Source organism: Hippichthys cyanospilos, chromosome 9, assembly GCF_059441005.1.
Source record: "Hippichthys cyanospilos isolate Australia breed blue-spotted pipefish chromosome 9, RoL_Hcya_1.0, whole genome shotgun sequence".
Classification (NCBI taxonomy): Eukaryota; Metazoa; Chordata; class Actinopteri; order Syngnathiformes; family Syngnathidae; genus Hippichthys; species Hippichthys cyanospilos.
In genome coordinates this window covers 6,054,894-6,068,964 of record NC_142377.1, presented here as the reverse complement: position 1 = coordinate 6,068,964, position 14,071 = coordinate 6,054,894, and the positions used below count along the sequence as shown (strand labels likewise).

Genomic DNA, 14,071 nt, shown 5'->3' with positions numbered 1-14,071 from the left:
AAGGATTGTTCAGATCTGCCAAATTGCTGATACTATAGCGAGCACTCATAATGAAATGTTTTGCTTTTAACTTAAGCTCAAATTTGATTTCAGAATAAGTCTCTTTGAATGAACTATTCTGCACTTTTGCTCTCCTGATACATAACAGTCCTTTACATTCTGCACAGTACCTGTCAAAAGTTTTGAAACTCTCCAACTGTAATGGTCTTAAAACACATTAAGAAGTCAATAAGCTCAAACTACAACCTCTTGATAATAACTAGGGCAGCTCATACTGGACATATTAACTTGTCCCAAGGTGTGATTGGGTGCGTGAATGATTGTTCGTTTCAGTGTGCTCTGCGATTGGCTGGCAACCAGTTCAGGGTGTCCCCTGCCTACTGCCCGAAGCCAGCTGGGATAGGCGCCAGCAAGCCTGCAGCCCTTGTGAGGATAAGCGAGTCTAGAAAATGGATGGATGGTTGAATTGAAAGTCATTTCCTCTCATGAAGCATTATCCACATAATAAAGGCGAATATACACAGATGTGCAAAGCTGCTATCTGGGCAAATTGAGTATTTATTAGCATGAGCTAACCACTAGCTTCTGATATCAGATTACGGGGTAATGTTGGATGTAATGTTAAATTATGGGCGCTTGCACTGTTGGGAAGTAAGCGGCCCGCTGTTGCACATACACTTGCCAGCAAGGTGAGGACCGACATGCGCCTGACATGACTGACATGCGCAAAAGCCGGACTCACAAATGGCCCAGCAGTAAATGAAACGAAACATGCCCCTAAAAACATGTCAAATGTGCGGTGATTCTGAGTCTTGAAAAACCATGTCATCGAGCTGGATACTGTTTTGAACTGTGAGAAGAAATTCACAGTATGTTTTCTTTCACAATGTAAAACAGTTCGCCGGGTGGTTTTCACACCAGTCATAATGGGAGCACGCAGAGTGTATCTGGAAGAAGCTGCACTGCATTAAAGCTTCACTTTAGCTGTGAGCATGCTGGAATGAGATCATCTAATTGCTAATGGCAAAGAACAAGTTAATGGTATTTGATGGCCATTTGTCTTGCCAATGATGGCGGCCTATGGGCCTGTTTGGGAAGAGGAGGATGGGGAGGTGTTGAGGGGGGCGGGGGGCATCATCAATCATGGCTGGGTCATGCATTGCACAGAAGTGAAGAGTAAGCAGGAGGGGGTCAGTCACTGGTGGGAAAACTGGGGCCTGCGTGCCACACGTGGCCCACTCTATTCCTCTATTGGGCCTGGCCGACCAGGCCAGCCTGAAAATACCGGTTTTTAATATTTGCATACATTTGATGCCCACCGAAATGCATTTGGAATAACTTGAAAAAAACAAACATCGTCGAGTATGTGAATGTGCAGGTGTTGAACCACAAGTATATGAGATGTATTTCTTAAAAGATATGTACTAAATGTGTCAATCTGGTTAACTTACATATTGTAAATAAGATTTTAAGAAACGTAGCCGCAATTGTAAAATGTAGTGTACGGGTGTCAAACTCATGGGCAGGGGGCCAGATCCGGAGCCACCACATCATTTTATGTGACTCAGGTTTATGGTTAAAATACAAAACTTTTCAAAAAAATTTGGGTGGGGGGTTTGCTGGCCTCTGATTTAAAACTGGGTAAGTGTGTTACAAACACATTTATTTATTTATTTATTTATTTATTTATTTATTTTACTTCACAGTGATACCAGCCCTCTGACAGAAACTATAACTACAATGTGGCTCATGATAAAAATTAGTTTGACACCCCTGTAATATAGTCAAACTCTACAAACGACTTTACATAGAAATATTTTTTTTAATTTATTTCTGCTACATAACTGCTTAATTTATTTGTCATAAATGGTCATTTGAAAATGAAAAACACGATTATATTGTTTTAAAAAGTTAGTACATTAATAAAATACAATTTATGAAATATTATTTCTTGTTAAATAATTTTACTTCTTATTTAATGTACTGTAGGCAGTAAAAGCAACCTTTTGTGAAATTAACAATTTTACGCACACTAAAACTGCTTTCTAATTTAATTAAATAGTGTTTAGTTGATGTAAATAACTTCATAATTTAGTTGTTTTATTCATGTATTTCATAATATAATTTGTTTGTTGATTTATTGGGGATGCAACAATAACAAATTGTAAAATAAATAATTCTCTAAACAGACTAAAGTTTCACTACTATGAAACATAACATAAATATATTGAATGTAAAATCATTTACTTCATTATGTAGTTTGAGCTTTTGAAAGTAACCAACCATGTTACGTATACTATTTAATGTATGTATACTATTTAATGCTTGTTACTTTTTAATCACTTAAATGTCAGATTTATTGTAAATAAGAGAATTTTAAATATGTTTTACAATGTTTTAAACAGCTGCTTCATTCATTCTAATTAAATGATTTTTCCAAATAAGGTAGTACTAATATGTAATGCAAATTTTGATGATGATTAGACTATTTTGCAGCACACTTTAACCCTTTTTTTTTTAAATCTCATCTACAAGTGGCTGGGCTATCTGTCCATCAAAGAATGAAACGCTTCCCCCCCAAAGGCAAAACTTTGCCCACCCTCAACGTAGATGATGGGCGGTGGTAGAGGGTGACAAGAGGCCGCGGGTCGGCCAAGGTGACTCACCATGAAGCGCAGGTCATCGAAGCCATTGAGCAGGAACTTGCCCTCATACTGCGGCAGCCCGGCTCGCTCCAGCCACTCGCCCACCGGCTGGTCCAGGGCTTTGCCGCACGCCCCATCTGCCGAGAGAGGGAAGCGCTTGAGCAGCGAGAAGCCGTTGAGCCGGTAGCAGCGGCACTCGGAGGACGACACATGGCACTGCCACATCATCCTCGGCCAGCGCGGGCAGAGCCGAGTGCAGCAGCACCAGGCCGGGCTTGAGGGAGGCAGGGTCCGGGGCTGGAAAAAAGAAACGGGGTGTTCGGGGGAAAGGTCGACGGGGCTCCCACCCCGTGCGCTACAACGCGGGAGGAGGGAAAGGGGCGCCGGGTAGGCTAACAGGTTACGGTCAGGTGAGAGTGAAGGGAGAACGGGGAACCCGTCTGACAAATTTGGGCTGAACTGGGCCCGCTAAGCAGACGAGTGGGTGTAAACATGGGAGAGGCTAACCGCTCCAAAGACATCACAAAAACATCGGTATGCACACAGCAACACACTCTATCCCTAAAGTCGAAGTTGGGGGGGTGGGTGGTCACCACATACTTGTAAAGCTCTGGCTGAGTCCCATGGCTTCATTGGTCAAGCGCTTTGAGAGCTAGGGCACGGCTCGTACGAGCAAGGTAGCAGCGTTCTTAAAGTACACTTGAGGTTCTGACGTGATCATTTTTCGGGAGGGCTGTGGGGGCGCCACAGAGGTTAAGTAGGTAGTTGGGTGTATTTGTAAAATCCTGCAGGAAGGGACGCTTCCTCAACTCCTCAATTCATAATCCCGAGGGGGAGGTCGGGAGTCCTGGGAGGCATTCAAACGACGCCGCTGGTCCCCCGGAGCATTCGCCACGTTGACGGGCAAGAGAAGAAGAAGAAGAAGAAGAAGAGCGCCGCAGCCCACCTGGCTCCTTCACCGCTTTGCTGCATGCCCACCCCTGCTCGAATGGCGGTTGAGGGGGGCACACCGAGCGCCTCACTGTTCACAGGGCATGCCGTCCCGCCCGGTCGCTTTCCCGACCTGCCTCAGTCTCCCGCCGCCGCCACAGCCGCTGCTTTCCTCCCCCACGGCTGGAAGCAAAGATCATGCCCCCCTCCTTCCCCTCGCTCTGTCTCTATACCTTGGGTCTCATCCTTGCTTTTGAACACCCTCCCAGTCCTCGTCTCGATCGCTCTCTGCGCAGCCGATCTCCAAGCCCCCTTTTTTCCAGATCGCACTGCAGGGCTGCCGTATGGGGTGCTGCTCCACGTAATCACCCCTCCTCGCCTTACCCTTTCCTCACTCGCTCGCTTTCTCTCTCACATGAACGCACACTCCTGTCCCTCTCTCACTCTAACTGATTAGAGATGCTCATGCAGAGGTGCTCTGATCTTGCATGTGCAAAAAGGACATTTTACAGGTAGAGCGAAAAATGAAAGAAAAAAAAACACTGCATTGACTGCCATGTTCTAAGGTGATGCAATGGGGTTAACTGCAACAAAGGCATTCATCCTCAAACGGCACAAATGTGTAGAGTGTCGAAATGGGGACTGCAAGAATACACCTTAAAAGCAGGGAAAAAGTAATGACATGACTACCTATAAAAGTGAAAATTTACGTCTTCTTAATTTGACACGCCACAGAGTGTCGTTAACAAGCCTGCCAAGTTTGAATGATTGCCAAAAATCGCCAAGTATGCAAAATGAGGCTTCAAAATCGGGAAAAATGACTGTAGGCTCATTCCCTGAAAGAGCTGAACCAACAAGCCACTTATCTGTCCAGTATCAGTCAAATACCACCATTCTCATGCCATCACTTGCATACATGTTGAGCTGTAAGAATGTATTAACTTGAATTGTGGTAGATGGAAAGTATTCCACTGAGTTATTGACGAGAGGCGCTGGCTACCAGTTGGCTCTTGAGCTAACTGGATTCCAGATGCTCGCTCACCCCTGGTGTCATCTGTTGGCTTGATGTTGTTGGTGTGGTCCACAAAGCAAATATTTCAAGAAATATCAACCATTAAATGCTGCAATACGTTTTTCAGTCTGGCACAGTCTGGTTTTTATTTTCTTGGCAATGTGGGTGGCAAGCAAATATGACATCTCAGAATGCGTTACACACACAAAAACATGGCAGCTGTCATTTTTCTAAAACAAACATTTTTTTAAGCCAGACTTTTAACAGGAATTTATTATATTAATTTTAAGTACCGTATTTTCCGCACTATAAGGTGCAGTGTGGGACATGGGAAAGGTGGAACCAAAAGGATGCAGGACAGACTGGGATGAGGCTCAAAAGAGGATATTTAATAACAAAGGAAAGCAGGGTTGCAATGGACCAAAAAATACAAAGTACAACCAAAAAAGCTAAACTCAACTTACTGGGGCAACAAGGAACGGGGAGGCAGCACGGGAAGGATGGACACAAGGGAACGCGAGGCAAGACAGCGGGGGGGGAGACGTACGTCAAGGACCAGGAAATAAACAATGACCCGACAAGAAGCGAATGCAAACTGGGAACTTAAATAGACTACACACTTAACAAGAAGACACGACACAGCTGGGGGAGAGATGAAAGGCAGGGGAAGCTGATTGGATGAGAAGGAGGGCAGGTAAACAGGCAGGTGGACGAGATCAAACTAATGAGACACCGACAGCAAAAGGAGATGCAGGGGGAAACAAAACTTGAAACTAGAACTTAGGAACATGAACAAAACCCAAAGAAAACAACAAACCCCAACCACACATGACATGACCATGACATGTTCAACTGTAAACACACAAAAGAAACAGGTAAAGCTTATTTTATCAGTTCATTCCCTATCTACGAATCCCAATCTCAATATTGATCTATATATAAGGCGCACCTGATTATAAGGTGCACCATCAGCTTTTTTAAAAAATTAAGGCTTTTAGGTGCGCCTTGTCGTGCGTAAAATATGATATGTGTTTCAGTAGTATAGGTTAGTGGTTGCATTTCTAAACCCATTTATCCTCATTATTAGGATTCACTTAAAAAAAAAATGTCTAACTAGTGTATTCATACTACATACATAATTACACACAATGGTGGAGCGATTTGTAACTATTTGGCTAGATTGTGTATTTTTTCACTGCAGGAGTGGGTTGCATGACAGGCAGGAGTCAAACTCCTGTCGTGTCGGTCCACACTGTCACGCTATTCGCTTGAGAACACGCTTGCAGGTTGGATCTTATGTAAAAAAAAAAAAAAAAGAAAAGAAAAAAAAAGAAAATAAGACGCGCACAATCTGGAGAGACTTTGATCTTAATAGCATTAAGTATTACTTCGGCTACTCCAAACCTAAAAATAAACACGTTATGATATACTACACGTGCTATACGGTAGAAGAAGCTCGTTGATTTTATAGTGGGTTTACTGGGTTATGCAGGCTGGCAGATCAAAACACATTTTGCTTGTATGGTTCAGGCAGAAAATGAGAAAACACAACAGGGGTCAGCAAAAAAACGAGCCAACACTTAAATAATTCATCATCAAGACTGAGGGACATGGACCAAAAATGAGTACATGGAGATGCAACCCGATAGAGACTAAATATTTTTCTCAAGTCAAAAGCAATATTCAGCAAATATTGGACTCCAAACAATTTCGAATCCCTGATGACACATAAGTAACGAAAATCACTTCATTGCTGAAAAGATGTTCTCTCTGTTCTATTGTTATGAGATTTAGCATCCCCACAAGACAGAAAATCATATGTGCATCATAAATATGTCAAGCGAAATACTTACATAACACTAATATAATCATCTTAGTTAAATTCCACAATGACGAGGTTGGGGAAATTTTGCCTGTAACAATAATTGATCTGATCACATATTAACCAAAACACCACACATCGCACAGAATAGTATACCTTCCAAAAAATTAAAAAGTTTCCACCCTCAAATCAAATGGCTGGCTGCCATACATTGGACACATCAAGGATCGTCAACCTTTTGGTATTGAGTCATATAAAAAGCTACCAGTTTACGTGAAGGCACCACTCATGTTAATGATTTCTCACAATAATTAAGGAACAATAGTAAATATTATGGAGAAATCAAGTGTTATACCTAATATGAATCATGGTTTTTAATCACAGTGTTCTACCACCTGTAAGCTATTTGCAGAACAGACCTGCGGGCTACTCATGTGATCCTTGGGGGCTACCTGGTGCCCGCAAGTACCACATTGGTGACCCCTGATCTAGATCTTTGGCTGCCTCCAAAATAGACAAAAGAGAAAAAGAAGGTGACTATTTATTAAAAAATGGCTAATTTGTCTTTATCACTGACCCAGAATTTACAATAAAACTGAAGAATTCAAGTTGCCCTATACATTTCCAAAACCACTTCCGTAAAGATCACTGCTAACAAAATTCTTTGAGGTTATCAAAGGAAAAAAAAAAAAAAAAACATTGGCGGCATCTATATGAACAGCTTAGGTTTTTTGAGGTCATGTTTGGGTCTATGACAAATTCATAGCTTTCAGTGTTTATGAAAATTAGCAAACTAGCGTTAAACCCCTTAGCCGACTTTGTTTTCGTGTTACACTTATATTACTGTGTTATATTTTAATTGCAGTGGAACAGTAGAACTACAGACATTGTGTTAACTTTAATAGTAAGCATAAAAACAGAAAAAATCATTTGTATGAGTGCAGTCTGACTTACGTGGTTGGGGGTTGGTACGAGGTTGCGGGGGGGGGGGGGGGGGGGGGTTATTGGGGTGGCAGAAGTTGCTGACACACTGGCCGTTGTCTGACGGACCAACGGACCAACAATTACAATTTTCAGTGAGAAGAAAAAGGGGGACTGACGATGATGTGAGGGGGGCGGGGTACTGACGACTGAATGTCGGACCAGCAAAAATGTTTTCCACCTCTGCATAAGTTTTAAAATATGATAAACCTTTACAAAGACACGTGTTTGGCTCTCTGAAGACAACTGTGTCTTTGTTGTTTACCAGAATGTATAAGGTAGCTTATCCTGAATCCAGTGGACTCTCTTTCAGCTGTATTTGATGTTTAAAAACTCATGTTGAGTTTGTTAAAGAATAGCTTGTCTTTGATGTTGGCTCCAAACATAAATTAGATTCAAAGAAAGCTTGTCGTTAAGCTGTTTACCCAAAAAAACAAAACAAATGTAACTGCCTTTGCTGTTCATAAAAACATGTCTTTTTATATTTGGGCAAGGGCTCATACGTTTGTTTTACTAAAGGCCAGCGAATGGTTCTTCAAAAACGTACATGTAGGCTTTTTGAAGACTCTTGTCTTTGATGCAAAGGTGTACAAAAATGTTCAGCGCCGTAAATTTGAAGTGCACGTTGTGTAAGTGTGCATGCATACGTGTGTGTCTGTGTGTAGGTTTAGTGATTGACAGGTAATCGGTCCGGGGTGTCCGCTGGGAGATGCTCCAGCTGTACCTTGCAAATACAGTAAATGGATGGATGGGGATTTTTAATGAATTTGCTATTAAATCCAGTTAGAGCTTCTTGGCGCATAGGTGCCGAGACAGCGGATAGGATATCCCAGCATGCATCGCTTCTCACTGCGGCAGCCATGGTGGTTGGCGTTATCTGAAGCAGGATTATGAAGGCTTTTGAGCCGCCCGCAATCGCCGTCCTGCATGGTGTCTGAGGAAGGCCAAACGAGCGGCTATTGAGTTGACTTTTATTTGGATTAACAGGCCGTACTTCTCTGCCACGTGTTTGTGATCAGGCATAAGAGGCCAGGGCAGGACGGAAAGGAGTGGGCAGGTTTGGACCTATCGATGCTCATCCGTGGCTGAGGAAGATGAGGCCGTGTATGGGCGAGTTAAGATGCTAATAGCAAATAAGACGGATCTCATTCTAATTCAGCGTGAGACCCCCACAGTCTGACTAAAGGGAGCTTTTTACGCCAGCGCATCCAGACAAAGCCTGTTAAAAATACCAACCGCCCCTTCCAGTGACTTTCACTGAATTAGGATAACAAGAAGGACATAATTATGCTCCTTGAGGAAGAAAAGGTGGGCTGAAATCATGATATATTGCATCCTTATGCCTTACCGGCATCTCTTTAATACTGAAGTATGCATCGACCTTTTTTTTTTTTTTTTTTTTTTACTGTGCTATAACTGAGAAAGACATGCAAAGGCAAATTAAATGATGAAGGGAGCCACAGTTTTTCATTAGCGCTACTGGGGTGCCACATTTCCTGATTAGATAAATGACATTTTTAAATAAGTACAAAACATAAAAGTTCTACTCCTGAATTTTAACGGCTTTGAATCAAGTAATACATGAACGCCCACTGTGCACATTTTCACAAAAATCACCTCACTCCAATGCAGTGGTACATCTACTTACAAAATTGATTAGTTACGGAAGTCATTTTGATACCCGAATCTTTCATAATTAGAGCTACTTTTTACATGTAAATAACCTAATCCGTTCCAAGCCCCCCCCCCCCAAATGCTCCTAAATCCTTAAAATGAACATTATTATATTATAAAAATGCATCAAAAACAAATACATATTATAATTACAATAGTGCATAATAATCAAAATACATCATGTAAAGAATAATTTAAAAACACTCTTTAAATTAATCTTATTGTAGCAGTTGACAATGTGAATGCAGTTCATTTGTTTGCCTTGAGATGGTACTTGTGTGTTGGTTATGAGTACAGGGAAAGACACCTTTTTAAGATGTTTCATTTGTATGTTTTTATTGGACATTTACAGTGATCCAGGAATCATTTACAAGTCCGCAGTAGCAATAATATTTGTATTTTTATTTTAAGCACGTAAGTCTACTTAAGTTTAGTTTAGGGTCGTTTGAAGGGCTTCCTGTGTGATGTCATTGCTAAAGCGCTAACAATGTGCTAACAACATTAACGTCAGACGTGACAGCCGAAAGTGGTATTTTATGTTTGTTAGCTCTGCGGTGTAAATTGTTGGTGGGAAGAGTGGATGAAACGAGTAAAAGATGAAAAGTAAACATCAATGCCAAAAAATATTGTCTCGTTTGTGGGCAAGCCGGCATATTAATAAATTATAAACATGAATCACAAACTGTAACAAATACGACATCACGGGTTGTGATAAAGTATAACATTACAGTCGTGTTGGCACGAGCGCTGGTGTCTCATGTCTCATGTTATATGCCAACAATATCGCCTTTCATATCTTGAATTTTCTCTTGTGACTATACAGACAATATTTTTCCGCAGAGGCATTACGTAAGCTGAATTTTCGTAACAAGAGGTACAACTGTATTTGATAACTATTCCATATTTTTTCTCCAGGTCATTAAAAATCCTCAAGGGCAGATTCACACACCTGTGTGAACACAAGGTAGAAATAAGGCAGTAAAGTTTGTCCTTGCATCATCATGACAGCAGCCTCTCCAAGCCACCAATGTTTATATCACTATTGAGCATTGATATTATCCATGTTTTTGAACACCACAAATGGTGCTTCTCTTAATGCACTTCACATTAACTATCAATGGTTATTGGGGTGGAGGATGGGGAGTCTTGCTGTTGTTTGTGTAAATTAGCGATACATATAGTAGGGCAAATTAGGTTGAATTCTTTCATGGCTGCTCATGCCTCCAGTTAAGTTTGGGTATCGTTTGAATTTTTAACTATTCTAGTTCAGATTTTGGTTCCTGGAGAGGCAGGGTTACAAAGGTTTGCTATTTATAGGGATCAAATTTAACAGTTTTATTGAGTGAAACATTAGTCCCTGTTTAAATGGATTCTCAAGACTCAGTGCTGTTATATTGAATTTGAATAATAGATCTTGGATTTGGTCAACCACTGACTTTTGGTATTATTATTCTCTGTTGCTTTTTGAAATGTTATTCTTCCTTTCATGTAGACTGAAGACGGAGGGGAGATCACAATCTTATATCAGAAGAAAGCAAAGGCAAAATGCATCAAAAAACAATGAAAAAATGTGAATTGTATTCTCCAGTTAAATATTCTTCATTCAATATATGGACAATAGCTGTCCATCCTCAAATTATGGTATCCAGGTGATTCTCAACCTAATGTCTCTCATCCTATATTTCAGTGGTCCCCAACCTTTTGATCACCACGGACCGGTCAACGCCTTAGATTTATATTGCGGACTATGTATGTAATATCAACAGCGGCCAGAGGCGGCGCCAAAAAAAACAAAGCTCAAGCACAAACGTATGAACTGGAATTAAACTAAATCATCTCCAAAACATTATTTCGGGTGCAGCCCACGCTGCCCGGTACCAGTTGATCCACGGACCGGTACCGGTCCGCGGACCTGGGGTTGGGGGCCGCTGCTATATTTGACACTTGAAGCTACGCTGGAGTATGCTAGCTTAGTTGCTCACCACTTAAGAGGAGACAACGTGGCTAAAACCCGGGTCTGTTTTTATCGAAAGAAGCAGGCTCCTTCTAAACATGTGGGAAAATGAGCGGCAAAGCTGAATTAATTCAGGGAAACTGAGGACAGGATTTTATTTATTAGATTTTTTTTTTGTAAACATCAGAGTGTGTGTTGTGTGTTTACACAAACTGTGCACTGTTGATGCTCACAGTCTTGCACTTACTCGCCTTTAAGCTCATTTACACGCAACAACATTGGCCAAGCTGTCCTTGGAACACCCCGGTGATTTTTATCCCCCCCGTGACGCATATGATCGGCAATTGATATCCACACATTGTGTCATTTCTCGCAATCCCACACGCCGTATTTTACATAAGTCTTCCTGAAACGTCTGCTCTTTAGCGCGTGACACACATTTGAATAATGGCAGAGCATACGCGTTTCGATAACCTCCGAAGCAGCAAACGTGACTCAGCTGAATGTGGGGCACTTGCCTATAAATAGTGCACATACATCTATGTTATATGTCGTGTGTGTGTGTGTGTGTGTGTGCGTGTTAGGGTGCGTGTGTGCGTGTGCGTGTGTGTGTGTGGTGGGGCGGAAAAGCTAAACAAACATATTGCATATTCCCGTTTATGTAATGTGGAATAACCTTGGGCGCTCCGGTAGTTATTAGAAACAAGAATACGCAGGAAATAGAGCATTTTGAAAAAGAGTGATGAAAACCACAGCATAAGACGCTTATTGTACTTAGCGGGGAAAATTTGTACGGCTGTTTTTTGATGGGAGAATTTACTTGTGCTTTTTATGAGCAATTCCAAAGAACGCTCGTGTCACACATGTGTCAAGCTCCGGTCCTCGAGCGCGGAAGTCCTTTATGTTTTCCTCAGAAAACCTACAAAATTATCCTAATCATTTGAACCTGGTGTGTTACGGGGGGAAGGATTGAAAACGTGGGGCATACCAGCCCTTGAGGACTGGACTTTGGGATCTATGGTGCTGCATCAAGTGGAGTAGATAGAGCCCGAAAGAAAAATCAGGGTTCACTATCAATTTCTCATCTTGAATGCATTTTCATACACTTTCTTTCACTTTTCAGCGAAATTTGTGTGAATATCAACTGAGGGTGACCGTCTGTGAGGGCAAACATTAGACGCAGCTCCAAATGAGGGCGGCGTGTCCTCGAGGTCTGCATTCCCCTAAATGTCGTTCTAGCCTAGCCTTAGTGCTTCCAGGTATACCTGATTATTTTACAGCTGGTATTAAAAAGTGCTAATAACACGAGGCAATGTAATCAGTCACAAGGTCGCCGCGTTCCATGCCCGGCGCATAAACCCGACCAGGCTATCATCAATGCGGCGCTGAGCAATAACAAGCTCTATAAAGGCTTCCTGACTAAGTCTCACTTAATCCCTGAGCCCCCACTTGTCATTTCCTATTAGCACACCAATAAATTATGTTCATTTCTCTTGGGGGGTGTCGTAAGGCAGAGAAATAAAAATCACTGTGCCGCTTGACAGAAATTGGACCCTTACGGGGAGAACAAAAATGTTACCTGAGCTCGCCTGCTTCTTGTCGGATGTCTCGATGCCTGCGCCAATCAGGTCCATGATCTTTTCAATCTGTTGGGAAATAAAATAAAGTGTCATATTTCATTTTCATTGAAATGTCAGCAACGTCCAAATCATTTTTTAAACATGGCACACAATTCGGCAATGCTCAAGAGGCTGTTTCCCTGGCAACCTGGGGCAAAGGGCTCTTCTGCCCCACCCGGCACAACAAGCAAAAGTAATTACCCCAATGACAGCACTCGTAATGTGCTACTAGCGTTAAATATGACCCACAAGTCAGTCTTAACGATCTTTAAAAGTGCAGATCAGAGAGTTTGGCATTTTTGGAAACAGCTTGAAAGAACAAAAGTTGTTTGACATCCAAAAGGAAAAAAAAATCTGTCTTCTGTATTGTTCTGATGAAACTGCTCCTTCATTAACATTGATGCTAATGTATTTGATATGTAATCCATGTGGGAACGAGGCAATGGAAACTGGAAATCAGTAGACACGTTTGAATAACGCCTAAGGGAAGAAAGTTTTATTTCACATCCACAAGAAAGAAAAATCCTTTGATACATTTTTTCTACTGTTAGCTTCAATGCTAATCTATGCAGTGGAGCTTGAAAAGGAACTTGTGTTTGGCATCATCAAGGAAGAAAAGCCTTCATTGCTGTTCGGAATAAAACTGCTGCAATGTTAGCATTGATGCTAATCGGTTAGATATGCCATCCATGTGTGAGCGAACGAATAGAAACTGTATGGAAAACAGGACACTTTCGAATACAGGCTGTTTGACAAAATGTTTCATATCCGCGAGGAAGAAAAAAAAAATCAGTTATTTGACTGTAACACCTTTTGAGAAATATGACAGAGGAGAATGGCTTGTATTTTGTGAAGTTGTGATTGTCGCCAATTTCAATTTCCACAATTACTTTTTTCAGCATTTCTAGATCAATTTGCTTCCTTCTATCATCTTGGCCTTGTTCTATGTTTGAAAATTAATTGCAATAGCGCTAGCTTTCAGAGAGCCACATAGCGTGTACCATATGATGATTGGCACCTTTGCTACGTATGTTCGAACCCCTGGAGCAAATGTTGTATATGTCACATGTTATGCTCGCAGTGCGCTTTCATATTTCCCAGCAGGGTTCTTCGAGTCATTACTCATGCAAGCTTTCGATGTATATAGTAAATGTGTGCGTCTCTTTCCATACTAATTTTAGAAACTTTACATAAGAAGGAGATGGAAGGTTTAAATATACTGTACATTGGTAGAGTCGCTGAGAATGACTGGTCATTTTTGTGTGTGTGCATGTGTGTTTGTGTGTGTGTATTGCACGCTCAAAAATGTATTATGCTTTTATCAGCTTTTCTAATATTAATCTTTACACCAGGTACTGGTGCTGGCCCTGAGCTTTTCATGGCAAATCATCAAACCAAATTACTGTTTGTTTAACAGTGATCAGAAAGAATACC

The 14,071-nt window shown here is 41.5% G+C and overlaps 1 protein-coding gene across 6 annotated transcripts in view; it reads right to left on the bottom strand.

Moving 5' to 3' along the window:
* The window catches only part of anks1ab (ankyrin repeat and sterile alpha motif domain containing 1Ab), a 51,156-nt gene that overhangs the window by 32,066 nt on the left and 5,019 nt on the right, over positions 1–14,071 (bottom strand). For 3 of the 6 annotated variants that reach the window (XM_088423454.1, XM_088423455.1, XM_088423456.1), the window contains exons 1-2: positions 3,246–3,932; positions 2,667–2,942 (exon numbers count right to left, since the gene is read on the bottom strand). In XM_088423454.1, the coding sequence (XP_088279580.1) occupies positions 2,667–2,942; positions 3,246–3,278 (309 nt within the window). In that variant the 5' untranslated portion in view covers positions 3,279–3,932. Of the gene's footprint in view, positions 1–2,666; positions 2,943–3,245; positions 3,933–12,597; positions 12,665–14,071 lie in introns of those variants that run through there. The other 3 variants (XM_088423453.1, XM_088423452.1, XM_088423457.1) reach the window with 2 other exon arrangements.